This window comes from Coregonus clupeaformis, chromosome 15 (genome assembly GCF_020615455.1).
Source record: "Coregonus clupeaformis isolate EN_2021a chromosome 15, ASM2061545v1, whole genome shotgun sequence".
Taxonomy (NCBI): domain Eukaryota; kingdom Metazoa; phylum Chordata; class Actinopteri; order Salmoniformes; family Salmonidae; genus Coregonus; species Coregonus clupeaformis.
The window spans coordinates 40,943,732-40,960,955 of record NC_059206.1 but is presented as its reverse complement, the minus strand read 5'-3'; the positions used below and the strand labels follow the sequence as shown (position 1 = coordinate 40,960,955).

At 45.2% G+C, this 17,224-nt stretch overlaps 1 protein-coding gene across 1 annotated transcript; it reads left to right on the top strand.

The window, feature by feature from the left end:
• Positions 1-236: 236 nt before the first annotated feature.
• On the top strand, positions 237-16,935 carry ppp2r2ab (protein phosphatase 2, regulatory subunit B, alpha b). The gene is made up of 10 exons (XM_041898208.2): positions 237-484; positions 2,505-2,582; positions 4,421-4,518; positions 4,696-4,861; positions 4,968-5,080; positions 5,406-5,583; positions 5,700-5,864; positions 13,031-13,200; positions 15,697-15,788; positions 15,891-16,935. The coding sequence occupies exons 1-10, from the start codon at positions 478-480 to the stop codon at positions 16,168-16,170; spliced, it is 1,347 nt and encodes a 448-aa protein (XP_041754142.1). The 5' UTR covers positions 237-477; the 3' UTR covers positions 16,171-16,935.
• Positions 16,936-17,224: the final 289 nt, after the last annotated feature.

The following is a 17,224-nucleotide window of genomic DNA, read 5'->3' as shown; positions in this document are numbered from 1 at the left end:
CGGGCTTGCCCATCTTGGTAAGGGGCCGGCCGTTGCCCACTGATCAGCCAAAGGCTCATTATAGATTAGAATAACTGAGAAATTGGGGCAATGACTACGGGTAAGGGTAGGGACGTCCCAATGATCCCGAATAGCATTGACAATAATAAGAACTGTGCGTCCCATCCGTGGGTGTGTCCCTTTTGGATATACGCCGACCATTTCCACTCAAGAAGAGGCGGGTTATGATGATGTCATGTAGGATGCGGTAGCGCCATTTTGAACTGTCTGTGGATGGTGGGTGTTGGAAGGACTTGTCGGGGAAAGTGTGCGAGTGAGTGAACAAGCCGGAGAGGGAGGGAAGAGAGTCCGAGCCAAGCAGAAGGGCTGCCCGGAACGTCTCGGTCCCACGATCTAGCTCCTTCATTTGAGAGACCGCTTGCACGAGTCCGTACCCGGACAAACACGCCCGGCAATCGAGCGCGAATCCCTCTAGCCATGGCAGGTAAATGGAAATAGTAATGTTAGCTAACTAGCTGCTAGTAAATCTACCGGCGGTAATAACATTAGCTAGCAACCTTAGCAAGCAACTAGCAAGCTAGCTAGTTATATACAATGCTGTATTTAGAATTATGTAAGTCTAGCTAATTGCTCAAGCTAGCTAACTAACTAAATCATTTGTCACTGGGCCTCACCAATCATCCTCGCTGGGGACGTCCAACTTTACAGGCTAACGTTAGCTATATGTGGCTAAGTTATAGCTAGCCCCACGTTCCTCTCAATCACATCATATGCATCGCTGTCATTTCATGTTAACTGTTAGTATGAAGCTGTAACGTTAGCTACCTAACTATGCCAAAGGCTATAATTTCCTTTCAGTGAGTTAGCCAGCCAAGTAGTATTTCTGGTAGTACTACTGGTAGCCAAGTTGGCTAGCTAAGTTGCTAAATTATCCCTAATAGCGCTAGCATGACCTGCGAGTTGAGCGGGAGTCTTGATGTGAAAGATGGTGGGTGGGTGGATGATGATGACTGGCTTCTTCCGAACGCCACCTTGCACCTGTAACGTTACGATGTCCACCTTTTAATGCCACACCACCACCATAATCGATTTAGCCATGAGTCATAGTTCTATTGCTGGATGTGGGCTTTGATGTAATATTTATGTATGCTTGAACATGAAGATCACCGTGCCATTTCCCTCGGGCTGGGATTGCATTCCTAGGTGGGCCAATAATGACTTGGCTGAAATCATTGCTAACTATCTATGACTCAGTTTATGCATGAGATTCAGTGTCTGTCGAAAGTATACAGCACTCTAAATATAGACCTGACTACTTTCCAGCATCTATTGTAGGCCTTGGTTCTCTAATGATGGGATAAGGTATTACTTGTTGACAGAGGGCTCCATGGTGCTTGTATCACTATTTTTGCAGAGGCAGATGACAACCTAATTTAGCATACTAACCACACTTACAATTGTGATCACTTGTAGTCAGCCAAGTTACATGCTAGATGTATGTATTTTATTAATGGGACGTTTAGGCTTCAGCCTCTGCATTAACAACCTTCTAGTCATACCTGCTCCTCCTGCATTTATCACACACCCAACCCAGACATGTTTTTATCAACAAATCTAACCAGTTCCATTGTGCAATAACGGAAATTATTACATGTGGAAATGTACAACTCAACCTGTTTCATTGTGCAATTACTGTTATTATTATCGAGAACCTGTCGGGACACTATACCTGTAATAACCCAGTCAGAGACAGATTTTGATATTGACCATTTTGAGATGGACTAGCGCTAGTTGATCTGTTTCAATGGCTATTTACAAATCTCTGTGGGAAATGTATATTCCTTATCCATTATAAAATATAATACTGTAGTAGTATTTCCCCTGCCTTGACCTAGTGTATGATGTTGTTTGAACTTTGATGTTAACAGCTGTTGAGGGCGGCAGGTAGCCTAGAGGTTACAGCGTTGGGCCAGTAACCGACAAAGTGAAAAAGCTGTCAATGTGCCCTTGAGCAAGGCACTTAACCCTAATTGCTCCAGGGTTGCTGTTGTTAATGGCAGACCCTGGCCTTGACCCCACTCTCTGAGGGTTTCTCGGGGGGATTTGGGATATGCAAAAAACAAATTTCCAATAGGACAAATATAAGCACCCAAATAATAATAATTATCTTGAGCTATGCTTCAGTTCCCGAGAGGCTTCTCTCTTAACAAGTGTATTATCAAGAGGCTCTGGAAGTACAGTCATAGGTCTCCAGGGACTCCTGAGGACATTGTCTTTCATTTTGACTGTGTTGCCAGTCCATGTAGTATCAGATGTTATCAATGAGCTTAATGCACAAGATGGGACCAAGACGGGTCATGTTGTGTCTGTCTATACACATAATTTCTCACGCCAATGGTCAGGTCACAGGCTTCCCCCTCACTTCGAAACTCCTTTTTCTGTCAGATTTGTAACATAACCAGTCATGCAATATCTCGATCAGTAACTGTCATTCTGCTATTCAGGAGCTGGAGGTGGGAGCAATGACGTGCAGTGGTGCTTCTCACAGGTGAAGGGGGCCATTGATGACGACGTTGCCGAAGGTAAGAGCTCTTCACAGGTCATAGACATTGGTACAGTACAGTGGCAGAATCATCATGCTTCCTAGTAGTTGTTCATATTTCACAATAAATTATGTTGTGCTGGATATATCGTACTCAATGCGACACGCTCTTCCAGTTATCTTGCATTCCCCGGCGGTCACCCATGACTCCTCATCTCCCTAAATGTTACACTGCTAGCCTCCCAGACAGTCCAATGCTATGCAAGAGTGACTGCAAAGTCGATTTCTGACACACAATGGCTTGCTTGCTGCTTTCTCTTGTTGGCTTTTGTCCTGTGGCCTCACACTCATGCTGACACAGTCTGTGTGAACATCCAGTATGGTGCACTGTACGCTAGGGCTGGAAATTGCCAGGGACCTTACGACACGATATCACGATACTTAGGTGCCGATACGATATGTATTGTGATTCTCACGATTCTATATATATTGCGATTCGATACTGTGATTTCTATTGTGATTCGATGTTCCAAACATATTGCTCACCATATGTCTGCTGCAGAGGGACAAGAGAGAGCCTTGAGAAAATTAGTTTTGATCAGTCATGGAAATGTGCAGAGAACAAATTGGCTCCCTATTTCAAAAGAAGATGGAGAAAAAGCTATGAAGGAAAAGTACTGGAGTTTTGGTTCAGGCACAGCCAAGTAGCGCAAAAATAATATTATGACATTGTCGATACGATATACTGTCAAAAATAATAACCCGATATAGATGCCCCCCCCCATCACTACTGAATTCCATGTTCCCAAGCAATCTATCCTCTCCTGCAGATCCTAGATCAGTCTAAAGATACACAGAAGGAGAACTGAGTCACCATGTGCTCTGCTCCTGATTATAGGTCAATCTCTTAAGGATTTAGGAAGTGTGTGTCACTGCGTAGGCTGATACTGGGCATATGAATGTATAGCAGGGATCAACAACTAGATTAGCCGCAGGGCTGTTTTCTTTTTTTTCTTGACTGAATGGTCAAGACCACAAATTGACCGCAAGAAGCCCAAACAGATATATTTGACTAAAACATAATCATTTCAAACCTTAAGTTTTTATATGATCACATATATCTCTATTAGGTGTGGGAATAGTTTGGAACAGATTTCCAATTAAAATCATTGGAGCTGATTTGCTGGTGTTTTTATAGTCTACGTTCAACAACAAAAAAACAAAATTCTCAAATGTGGGGGGCCAAATAAAATCACTGGTGGCGTTATCGCAATACTTGGGTGTCTATGTATTCTGATTTGATATTCCAAACATTGCTCACCATGTCTACTGCAGAGGAACCAGAGTGCCATGAGAAAACAAGTTTTGGTCAGTTATGGAAATAAAAGTGCTGAAAACATGTTGTTGGGGGGTCAGGGCATTGACAACGTGGCGTGTCCATGCCCTCCTTACACATGATACACACACTCACTTACATACCCCCACCCTTGGCCCCAGGGTGTTAAGCTCAGTCTATGGCCTCCTGCTGCAACCTTTCTCAGCATTGTCTTTCTGCTCGAATGGGCAACAGTGTGTGTCAGCCTCTGTCTAAAAAGCCTCCATACTGTTGTTGGGGGAAGGTGCTGGTGCATGTAGGAACTTGGTTACTGATCATTGTGTGTCTGCTTTGGATGTAATCACATTCTAAGACTCCAGCTCTTGGATAGAAGATAGACCTCTAAACAAATCCAGTGCTAGTAATGTTCATATGCTAATTGCAGTCTCATGGATACAACCACCTGCAATTCCTCTCTGAATACCTTTTGTGTTGGGTAGAAAGAAATAACTACCACATATTTTGATTTTCTTGAATGATCTATATACCTGTTTTGTGTTCAGCCGACATCATATCTACTGTGGAGTTCAACCACTCAGGGGAGCTGCTAGCCACAGGAGACAAGGGTGGCAGGGTCGTCATCTTTCAGCAGGAAATAGAGGTATGACTGTCTGGAAGTTTGGAGTTTAAATTCCAATTTGCTTTTGAATGGAAAGGAGGTGATTGTGGAAAACGAATAAAGCAAACATTTTCTACCCTTCCTTCTGCTGCCTCCTCCATCCCTTACTACGTCTCCTTTTTCCCTCTCTTCATCTTTTCCCTCTCTCTCCCCCAACAGAATAAGAGTCAGCCACAGTGCCGTAGTGAGTACAATGTTTACAGCACTTTCCAGAGCCATGAGCCCGAGTTTGACTACTTGAAGAGTTTAGAGATCGAGGAGAAGATCAACAAAATCCGCTGGCTGCCCCAGAAGAACGCAGCTCAGTTCCTGTTGTCCACTAACGGTCAGTCGGTTTCCAATCTCTGGTGAACTTTTATGCATGCCATCACATCACTGAGCTTTGTTTAGCTGTTAAATGTATTTATCTAGTCCTGTGTTCTGATTGGCAGACAAAACCATAAAGTTGTGGAAGATCAGTGAACGAGACAAGAGACCAGAGGGCTACAACCTGAAAGAGGAGGATGGACGCTACATAGACCCCAACACTGTCACTGCACTTCGGGTAAGTGCTTAGCTGATTACATGCCAGGGGCTAAAGTTGGGTCCCTGTGTTCTGCCCATCATGTGAGATTTTGCGATTTTTGTTATGTATTTTAAGCTTTCTCTAGAAATGAGAATTGCACCAACAACTAAAAAATATTCTGAGGATGGTGCTGGACCAGCTGATATAAAAAGAAAGGGGGACAGTTTGATAAAATCCATGCATGCCAAATGATTGCTAAAGAAAAACAGGCCCTAGCTATATTATGGAGAAACACTAGTCACTGTGTGGGTGTAGCCTATACCCTTAGAGCCTCACCCGCTGACTACCCTCTGTACCCTTGCAGGTGCCTGTGTTTAGACCCATGGACCTCATGGTGGAGGCGAGCCCTCGAAGGGTGTTTGCCAACGCCCACACTTATCACATCAACTCCATCTCAATAAACAGTGACCATGAGACATATCTATCCGCAGACGACCTGCGCATCAACCTCTGGCACCAGGAGATCACCGACCGCAGCTTCAGTATCCTTGTCCAGCTGTTAATTATAGGATGGTTGAGGGAAGGGACAAAGGAGGGGGGGGGGGTGTGTGTGTTTACCCCCTGTGTGCTAGTCCCCCTTGACTCTAGCCCCTCCCAGACATTGTGGATATAAAGCCAGTCAACATGGAGGAGCTGACAGAGGTGATTACAGCAGCGGAGTTCCATCCACACCAGTGCAACACCTTCGTCTACAGCAGCAGTAAGGGCACCATCCGACTCTGTGACATGAGGGCATCAGCGCTATGTGACACGCACTCCAAATGTGAGTACCTAGTGGCCACGGCAACAACCTCTGTATAAGGGGCTTTCACGTTTAACCATTAGAAAATGGCTTGAATGAATTCACATCGCTGCATAGGAGAAATGTGGGAATATTTATTTATTTAACCAGGTAAGCCAGTTGAGAACAAGTTCTCATTTACAACTGCGACCTGGCCAAGATAAAGCAAAGCAGTGCGATAAAAACAACAACACAGTTACATATGGGGTAAACAAAACAAAGTCAAAAATACAACAGAAAATATATATACAGTGTGTGTGAATGTAGTAAATTATGGAGGTATGGCAATAAATAGGCCATAGTGCAAAATAGTTACAATTTTGTATTAACACTGGAATGATAGATGTGCAAAAGATGATGTGCAAATAGAGATACTGGGGTGCAAATTAGCAAAATAAATAACAATATGGGGATGAGGCAGTTGGATGGGCTAATTACAGATGGGCTGTGTACAGGTGCAGTGATCGGTAAGCTGCTCTGACAACTGACGCCTATAGTTAGTGAGGGAGATAAGTCTCCAGATTCAGAGATTTTTGCAGTTCGTTCCAGTCGTGGCAGCAGAGAACTGGAAGGAATGGCAGCCAAAGGAGGTGTTGGCTTTGGGGATGACCAATGAGATATACAGTGGGGGGAAAAGTATTTAGTCAGCCACCAATTGTGCAAGTTCTCCCACTTAAAAAGATGAGAGGCCTGTAATTTTCATCATAGGTACACGTCAACTATGACAGACAAATTGAGCATTTTTTTTCCAGAAAATCACATTGTAGGATTTTTTTATGAATTTATTTGCAAATTATGGTGGAAAATAAGTATTTGGTCACCTACAAACAAGCAAGATTTCTGGCTCTCACAGACCTGTAACTTCTTCTTTAAGAGGCTCCTCTGTCCTCCACTCATTACCTGTATTAATGGCACCTGTTTGAACTTGTTATCAGTATAAAAGACACCTGTCCACAACCTCAAACAGTCACACTCCAAACTCCACTATGGCCAAGACCAAAGAGCTGTCTAAGGACACCAGAAACAAAATTGTAGACCTGCACCAGGCTGGGAAGACTGAATCTGCAATAGGTAAGCAGCTTGGTTTGAAGAAATCAACTGTGGGAGCAATTATTAGGAAATGGAAGACGTACAAGACCACTGATAATCTCCCTCGATCTGGGGCTCCACGTGGGGTCAAAATGATCACAGGAACGGTGAGCAAAAATCCCAGAACCACACGGGGGGACCTAGTGAATGACCTGCAGAGAGCTGGGACCAAAGTAACAAAGCCTACCATCAGTAACACACTACGCCGCCAGGGACTCAAATCCTGCAGTGCCAGACGTGTCCCCCTGCTTAAGCCAGTACATGTCCAGGCCCGTCTGAAATTTGCTAGAGTGCATTTGGATGATCCAGAAGAGGATTGGGAGAATGTCATATGGTCAGATGAAACCAAAATAGAACTTTTTGGTAAAAACTCAACTCGTCGTGTTTGGAGGACAAAGAATGCTGAGTTGCATCCAAAGAACACCATACCTACTGTGAAGCATGGGGGTGGAAACATCATGCTTTGGGGCTGTTTTTCCGTGTAAAGGAAAGAATGAATGGGGCCATGTATCGTGAGATTTTGAGTGAAAACCTCCTTCCATCAGCAAGGGCATTGAAGATGAAACGTGGCTGGGTCTTTCAGCATGACAATGATCCCAAACACACCGCCCGGGCAACGAAGGAGTGGCTTCGTAAGAAGCATTTCAAGGTCCTGGAGTGGCCTAGCCAGTCTCCAGATTTCAACCCCATAGAAAATCTTTGGAGGGAGTTGAAAGTCCGTGTTGCCCAGCGACAGCCCCAAAACATCACTGCTCTAGAGGAGATCTATATGGAGGAATGGGCCAAAATACCAGCAACAGACTTATTTTCCACCATAATTTGCAAATAAATTCATTAAAAATCCTACAATGCGATTTTCTGGATTTTTTTTCTTCTCATTTTGTCTGTCATAGTTGACGTGTACCTATGATGAAAATTACAGGCCTCATCTTTTTAAGTGGGAGAACTTGCACAATTGGTGGCTGACTAAATACTTTTTTCCCCCACTGTACCTGCTGGAGCGCAGACTACGGGTGGGTGTTGCTATGGTGACCAGTGAGCTAAGATAAGACGGGGATTTGCCTAGCAGTGATTTATAGATGACCTGGAGCCAGTGGGTTTGGCGACGAATATGTAGTGAGGGCTAGCCAACAAGAGCGTACAGGTCACAATGGTGGGTAGTATATGGGGCTTTGGTGACAAAACGGATGGCACTGTGATAGACTTCATCCAATTTGCTGAGTAGAGTGTTGGAGGCTATTTTGTAAATGACATCACCGAAGTCAAGGGTCGGTAGGATAGTCAGTTTTACGAGGGCATGTTTGGCAGCATGAGTGAAGGAGGCTTTGTTGCGAAATAAGAAGCCGATTCTAGATTTAACTTTTGGATTGGAGATGCTTAATGTGAGTCTGGAAGGAGAGTTTACAGTCTAACCAGACACCTAGGTATTTGTAGTTGTCCACATACTCTAGGTCAGACCCGCCGAGAGTAGTGATTCTAGTCGGGTGGGCGGGTGCAAGCAGCGTTCGGTTGAAGAACATGTGTTTAGTTTTACTAGTGTTTAAGAGCAGTTGGAGGCCACGGAAGGAGTGTTGTATGGCATTAAAGCTCGTTTGGAGGTTTGTTAACGGTGTCCAATGAAGGGCCAGATGTATACAAATGGTGTCATCCGCATAGAGGTGGATCCGAGCGTCACCAGCAGCAAGAGCGACATCATTGATATACACGGAGAAAAGAGTCGGCCCGAGAATTGAACCCTGTGGCACCCACATAGAGACTGCCAGAGGTCCAGACAACAGGCCCTCCGATTTGACACATTGAACTCTATCTGAGAAGTAGTTGGTGAACCAGGCGAGGCAGTCATTTGAGAAACCAAGGCTATTTAGTCTGCCAATAAGAATGCGGTGGTTGAGAGTCGAAAGCCTTGGCCAGGTCGATGAAGACTGCTGCGCAGTACTGTCTTTTATCGATCGCGGTTATAATATTGTTTAGGACCTTGAGCGTGGCTGAGGTGCACCCATGACCAGCTCGGAAACAGGATTGCATAGCGGAGAAGGTACAGTGGGATTCGAAATGGTCGGTGATCAGTTTGTTAACTTGGCTTTCAAATACTTTCGAAAGGCAGGGCAGGATTGATATAGGTCTGTAACAGTTTGGATCTAGAGTGTCACCCCCTTTGAAGAGGGGGATGACCGTGGCAGCTTTCCAATCTCTGGGGATCTCAGACGTTACGAGAGGGGGGGGGGGTGGGGGGCATGGGCAAGTTGCAGCGGAGGGTGCAGAGCTGGTGGCCGGGGAAGGGGTAGCCAGGTGGAAAGCATGGCCAGCCGTAGCAAAATGCTTGTTGAAATTCTCGATTATTGTAGATTTATCGGTGGTGACAGTGTTTCCTAGCCTCAGTGCAGTGGGCAGTTGGGAGGAGGTGCTCTTATTCTCCATGGACTTTACAGTGTCCCAAAACTTTTTGGAGTTAGTGCTACAGGATGCACATTTCTGTTTGAAAAAGCTAGCCTTTGCTTTCCTAACTGATTGTGTATATTGGTTCCTGACTTCCCTGAAAAGTTGCATATCGCGGGGGCTGTTCGATGCTAATGCAGTACGCTACAGGATGTTTTTGTGCTGGTCAAGGTGCAGTCAAGTCTGAGGAGAACCAGGGGCTATATCTGTTCTTAGTTCTGATTTTTTTTGAATGGGGCATGCTTATGTAAGATTGAGAGGAAAGCACTTTTTAAAGAACAACCAGGCATCCTCTACTGACGGAATGAGGGCAATATCCATCCAGGATACCCGGGCCAGGTCAATTAGAAAGGCCTGCTCGCTAAAGTGTTTTAGGGAGCGTTCGACAGTGATGAGGGGTGGTCGTTTGACCGTGGCCCCAGTACGGATGCAGGCAATAAGGCAGTGATCGCTGAGATCCTGGTTGAAGACAGCGGAGGTGTATTTAGAGGGTAAATTTGTCAGGATGATATCTGAGGGTGCCCTTGTTTACGGATTTATGGTTGTACTTGGTAGGTTCGTTGATAATTTGTGTGAGATTGAGGGCATCTAGTTTAGATTGTAGGTTGGCCGGGATGTTAAGCATATCCCAGTTTAGGTCACCAAGCAGTACGAACTCTGAGGATAGATGGGGGGCAATCAGTTCACATATGGTGTCCAGGGCACAGCTCGGGGCTGAGGGGGGTCTGTAGCAAGCGGCAACAGTGAGACTTATTTCTGGAAAGGTGGATTTTTTTGAAGTAGAAGCTCAAACTGTTTGTGCACATACCTGGATAGTATAATAGAGCTCTGCAGGCTATCTCTACAGTAGATTGCAACCCCACCCCCTTTGGCAGTTCTATCGAGATGGAAAATGTTGTAGTTGGGGATGGACATTTCTGAATTTTTGGTGGCCTTCCTAAGCCAGGGTTCAGACACTACTAGAACATCTGGGTTGGCGGAGTGTGCTAACGCAGTGAATAACTGAAACTTAGGGAGGAGGCTTCGGATGTTAACGTGCAAGAAACCAAGGCTTTTACGGTTACAGAAGTCAACAAATGATAACGCCTGGGGAGTAGGAGTGATACTGGGGGCTACAAGGCCTCAGTTAACCTCTACATCACCAGAGGAACAGAGGAGGAGTAGAATAAGGATACGGCTAAAGGCTTTAAGAACTGGTCTTCTAGTGCGTTGGGTACAGAGAAAAAAAGGGGCAGATTTCCAGGCGTTGTAGAATAGATTCAGTGCATTATGTGGAGGTGAACCTAAGCGTTGGGTAACGATGAAAGAGATAGCATCACTGGAGGCACCGATTTGAGCCGGTCTCCGCGTGTATGGGGGGTGGGACAAAGGAGCTATCTAAGGCAGGTTGAGCTGGGCTGGGGGGGTCTACAGTGAAATAGTACAATAAGAAATAACCAAAACAGCAATAAGCAAGGCATATTGACATGGGAGAGAGGCATAAAGCAATCACAGGTGTTATTCGAGAGAGCTAAGACAACAGCTGGTAATGGCGACAAAGCTACACATAAACTGGATGCGGTACCGTATAAAGGAACAGTCCAGCAGGCATCAGCTGTATAGCTGAGTTATCATATGGTCCGGTAAACAGCAATAGGAGAGTTCGGAGGTAGTTCGGGGCTGCTACAGCACTGGCGAGAAAGCCCGGCTTGCGTGTGCTAGCGGGCCCGGGCTAGCAGATGGATCTTCGTGGTCGACGTCGTAACGGGAAGCCTGTAGAAACCAAATCAGACGATTTCGTCGGCAAACCAGTCATGTTGGATCGGCGGGGCTCCGTGTCAACACTAGGAGGTCCCGTCCAGTTGACAGAGAGCCTGGAGATGGGCCTGGCTCGAGGCTAGCTCAAGGCTAACTGGTGCTTGCTAAGGGCAATGGTAATTAACCAATGACAACAGCCATCTCTACAGTAGATTGCAACTCCACCCCCTTTGGCAGTTCTATCTAGACGGAAAATGTTATTGTTGGGGATGGAAATTTCAGAATTTTTGGTGGCCTTCCTAAGCCAGGATTCAGACACTGCTAGAACATCAGGGTTGGCGGAGTGTGCTAACGCAGTGAATAACTCAAACTTAGGAAGGAGGCTTCTGATATTTACGTGCAGAAAACCAAGACTTTTACAGTTACAGAAGTCAACAAATGATAGCTCCTGGGGAGTAGGAGTGATACTGGGGGCTGCAGGGCCTGGGTTAGCCTCTACATCACCAGAGGAACAGAGGAGGACTAGAATAAGGATACGACTAAAGGCTTTAAGAACTGGTCTTCTAGTGCGTTGGGTACATAGAATAAAGGGGGCAGTTCTCCGGGCGTTGTAGAAAAGATTTAGGGCATTATGTACAGAAAAGGATATGGAAGGATATGAGTACAGTTCAGGTAACCCTAAGCGTTGGGTAACAATGAAAGAGCATCACTGGAGGCACCGATTGAGCCGGTCTCGGCGTGTATGGGGGGTGGAACAAAGGAACTATTTGAGGCAGTTTGAGAGGGACTAGGGGTTCTACAGTGAAATTGTATAATAAGAACTAACCCAAACAGCAATAGGCAAGGCATAATTGACATGGGAGAGAGGCATAAAGCAATCACAGGTGTTATTAGAGAGAGCTAAGACAACAACTGGTAATAGCGATAACGTTTGGGCTGAGGCTAAACAGAATAAACAGGACAGGGTACCGTGTAAAGGAACAGTCCAGCAGGCAACAGCTGTGCAGCTGAGTGATCATAAGGTCCAGTGAACAGCAATATGTGAGTCCGAGAGCAGTTCAAATTGGTGCTTCAGCACAGCTAGCAGGGAGCACAGTTGTAGTTTGCGTGTGCTAGCGGGCCGGGGCTGGCAGATGGATCTTCGTGGTCGTCGTAACGGGAAGCCTATTGAAACCACATCAGATGATTTCGTCGGCAAACCAGTCATGTTGGATCGGCGGGGCTCCGTGTCAACACTAGGAGGTCCCGTCCAGTTGACAGAGAGCCTGGAGATGGGCCTGGCTCGAGGCTAGCTCAAGGCTAACTGGTGCTTGCTAAGGGCAATGGTAATTAACCAATGACAACAGCCATTTGGTTGCAGCTAGCTGGTTGCGATGATCCGGCGCTAGTGTCCAGTGATTCCGGCAGAAAATCCGATATGCTCTGGGTCGATAGCACGCTGTACAGACTGGCCGACAAATTGTCCAGCCTAGATCTAGAGCTGGCTGGTGGGTAGTGCAGGCCACGGACAATGGTGAAGACGCTAACGGTGGCTAATAGCAAGTATCCATTCGGTTGCAGCTAGACTAGTTTCAGCTTAAGGTTCTTGATAAAAGTTATAAAGAAATAATAGAATCCTTTCCACGTTGGTTGAGGCGGGTTGCAGGAAAGTATATTTAGTTAAAGAAAGAAAAGTAAAATTGAGAAATATATACAAAATAGACAAAAACTATTTGCACAAGGACACAGAAAAAAAACACAGCCGCACTGCTACGCCATCTTGGAATCACAGGGTATAATATCTTGTTTTCACATTAGGATGGGGGGAAAGGCTAACTAGCACAGCAACATGCACTTTATTATCTCTAATAGCAGTTGGTGAACTAACTTGACCTCTCCCTCTCCAGTGTTCGAGGAGCCGGAGGACCCCAGTAACCGCTCCTTTTTCTCTGAGATAATCTCGTCCATCTCGGACGTCAAGTTCAGCCACAACGGGCGCTACATGATGACCCGGGACTACCTGTCTGTCAAGATTTGGGACCTGAACATGGAGAACAGGGTTGTGGAGACGTACCAGGTGAGACTGGCAGAGGGAGTGTGGGGACTTGAGGTTTGAGAAAGTCAACAGGCTGTTGTTTTAGTGCACTTTTTTATCAGGGACTGATCACACCTCATTTCTTGCATGTAGTTTCAGATAATGTCCACTAGGGGGACTCTAAGACTATGTTCTTGCCAAACTGCTGCACTTTCACACCCTGAAATGAGAAACCAAACAATGATTTGGTATTTTATTAGGATCCCCATTAGTTGTTGCAAAAGCAGCAGCTACTCTTCCTGGGGTCCACACAAAACATGAAACATGACATAATACTGAACAGTAATAGACAAGAACAGCTCAAGTACAGAACTACATAAAAAAATTTAAGTCACACGTAGCCTACATACAGTTGAAGTCGGAAGTTTACATACACTTAGGTTGGAGTCATTAAAACTCGTTTTTTTTCAACAACTCCACTAATTTCTTGTTAACAAATTATTATAGTTTTGGCTAGTCGGTTAGGACATCTACTTTGTGCGTGACACAAGTTATTTTTCCAACAATTGTTTACAGACAGATTATTTCACTTATAATTCACTGTATCACAATTCCATTTGGTCAGAAGTTTACATACACTAAGTTGACTGTGCCTTTAAACAGCTTGGAAAATTCCAGAAAATGATGTCATGGCTTTAGAAGCTTCTGATAGGCTAATTGACATAATTTGAGTCAATTGGAGGTGTACCTGTGGATGTATTTCAAGGCCTACCTTCAAACTCAGTGCCTCTTTGCTTGACGTCATGGGAAAATCCAAAGAAATCAGCCAAGACCTCAGGAAAAAAAATGGTTGACCTCCACAAGTCTGGTTCATCCTTGGGAGCGATTTCCAAACGCCTGAAGGTACCACATTCATCTGTACAAACAATAGTACGCAAGTATAAACACTATGGCACCCCGCAGCCGTCATACCGCTCAGGAAGGAGACGCGTTCTGTCTCCTAGAGATGAACGTACTTTGGTGCGAAAAGTGCAAATCAATCCCAGAACAACAGCAAAGGACCTTGTGAAGATGCTGGAGGAAACCGGTACAAAGGCCACTCAGCAAGGAAGAAGCCACTGCTCCAAAACCGCCATAAAAAAGCCAGACAACGGTTTGCATCTGCACATGGGGACAAAGATTGTACTTTTTGGAGAAATTTCCTCTGGTCTGATGAAACAAAAATAGAACTGTTTGGGCATAATGACCATCGTTATGTTTGGAGGAAAAACGGGGACCTTGCAAGCCGAAAAACCCCATCCCAACCGTGAAGCACGGGGGTGGTAGCATCATGCTGTGGGGGTGCTTTGCTGCAGGAGGGACTGGAAGCAACATATCAAGACATCAGTCAGGAAGTTAAAGCTTGGTCGCAAATGGGTCTTCCAAATGGACAATGACCCCAAGCATACATCCAAAGTTGTGGCAAAATGGCTTAAGGACAACAAAGTCAAGGTATTGGAGTGGCCATCACAAAGCCCTGACCTCAATCCTATAGAAAATGTGTGGGCAGAACTGAAAAAGCGTGTGCGAGCAAGGAGGCCTACAAACCTGACTCAGTTAAACCAGCTCTGTCAAGGAGGAATGGGCCAAAATTCACCCAACTTATTGTGGGAAGCTTGTGGAAGGCTACCAGAAACGTTTGACCCAAGTTAAACAATTTAAAGGCAATGCTACCAAATACTAATTGAGTGTATGTAAACTTCTGACCCACTAGGAATGTGATGAAAGAAATAAAAGCTGAAATAAATCATTCTCTCTACTATTATTCTGACATTTCAAATTCATAAAATAAAGCAGTGATCCTAACTGACCTAAGACAGGGAATTTTTACTAGGATTAAATGTCAGGAATTGTGAAACTGAGTTTACATGTATTTGGCTAAGGTATATATAAACTTCAGACTTCAACTGTATCAATACATGCACACAAACTATCTAGGTCAAATAGGGGAGAGGATTTGTGCCGTGAGGTGTTGCTTTATCTGTTTTTTGAAACCAGGTTTGCTGTTTATTTAAGCAATATGAGTTCCATGCAATAATGGCTCTATATAATACTGTACAGTTTCTTGAATTTGTTATGGATTTGGGTACTGTGAAAAGACCCCTTAGTGGCATGTCTGGTGGGGTAAGTGTGTGTGTCAGAGCTGTGTGTAAGTTGACTTTGCAAACCATTTGGGATTTTCAGCACATTGTTTCTTATAAAAAGAAGTGATGTAGCCAGTCTCTCCTCAACTCTTAGCCAAGAGAGACTGGCATGCATAGTATTTATATCAGCCCTCTGATTACAATGAAGAGCAAGACGTGCTGCTCTGTTTTGGGCCAGCTGCAGCTTAACTAGGTCTAGTTTTTCTTTGAACTTATGTTGTAAGCAATTTCGATCATCTTACCCTCATTCGGAATATTTGACTCAAAATGACTCATAAATACAGATTTGACCCCTGAACTGAGGTTAGTATGTGGCTCCATGTTGATTACCTCTGACCTGTCTCCCTCATGGCAGGTTCACGAGTACCTCAGGAGTAAGCTGTGCTCGCTCTATGAAAACGACTGCATCTTCGACAAGTTTGAGTGCTGCTGGAACGGAAATGACAGGTTAACATTGCCAAGTTCTCAAATTGTATTCATAAATAAAAATAACAAGCCCTAGGTTCTTAATTTCCTTGTTTTAATCCTCTCCCTCATTTTCCTTCCCAGTGTGGTGATGACGGGCTCGTACAACAACTTCTTCCGGATGTTTGACCGGGGCCAGCGGCGGGACGTGACCCTGGAGGCGTCCCGGGAGGGCAGTAAGCCACGGCAGGTCCTGAAGCCCCGCAAGGTGTGTGCCGGCGGGAAGCGGAAGAAGGACGAGATCAGCGTAGACAGCCTGGACTTCAACAAGAAAATCCTCCACACCGCCTGGCACCCCCAGGACAACATCATTGCCGTGGCAACCACCAACAACCTCTACATATTCCAGGACAAAGTGAACTAGATGTTTTCCGTGAAGGCAGACATCCACTACCTTTAGCCTCTAATTTTTGTCATTGGACAAATAGACTTTGCCATGTTTCCAGGTGTGGAAAACTAAAACCTAATTCTTGCCCACCATCAGCCTCTGTGGCACAGTGACGCGTCGCTCACCTTGATATTGTTTTGGTGGTGATGTGCCAATCTGTGTGCGCCGCCCGCCCAGTATCGCCCCGCCCAGCCCCAGGGCAACATGGGTAACGAGTTCCATTTATATGTATGTCTGACAGCCACACTTTTTGGGGGGGGAATCAATGGCTAGTAGAAAAACCAAAACACACCAAGAACCATCCCTGCCCCTTCTTCAACCCTTCCTCTCATTGTCTGGTGCCATAGTCATGTTGTTTTTTTGTTTTTTTTAAACTGCCAATCTGTTCTGTTTTAATTCAATTGCAAGAACTGGTGTTTGTTTCACTTTTTGTTCCTCATACCACATGCTTCTCCAAGAGCCTCCCTCTCTTACATACACACATGTGCATGCATGCATGCACACACACACACACACACACAAATATGCATACACAAACCAATCAGACACACACTTACTTATCAAAGAGCCTAGCTGTCTCAAAGCTGTTGGTGGACTGCTGCACCTCAGAGAAACACTCCAAAACATGTACTGAGAGCATGTTGTATGTATGTAGTGTGACTGATCCTACACTACATGACCAAAAGTATGTGGACACGAACATCTCATTCCAAAATCATGGGCATTAATATGGAGTTGGTCTCCCCCGTTGCTGCTATAACAGCCTCTACTCTTCTGGGAAGGCTTTCCACTAGATGTTGGAACTTGATTCCATTCAGCCACAAGCATTAGTGAGGTCGGGCACTGATGTTGGGCATTAGGCCTGACTCGCAGTCTGTGTTCCAATTCATCCCAAAGGTGTTTAATGGGGTTGAGATCAGGGCTCTGCCGGCCTGTCAAGTTCTTCCCCACCGATCTCGAACAAACCATTTCTGTATGGACCTCGCTTTGTGCACGGGGGCATTGTCATGCTGAAACAGGAAGGGCCTTT

Bases quoted from the DNA above. Each gene is read 5' to 3' on its own strand.
- ppp2r2ab (XM_041898208.2), top strand. The intron at 2,583-4,420 runs GTAAGAGCTCTT...TTTTGTGTTCAG, and splicing joins TGATGACGACGTTGCCGAAG to CCGACATCATATCTACTGTG. The intron at 15,789-15,890 runs GTTAACATTGCC...TTTCCTTCCCAG, and splicing joins TGCTGGAACGGAAATGACAG to TGTGGTGATGACGGGCTCGT.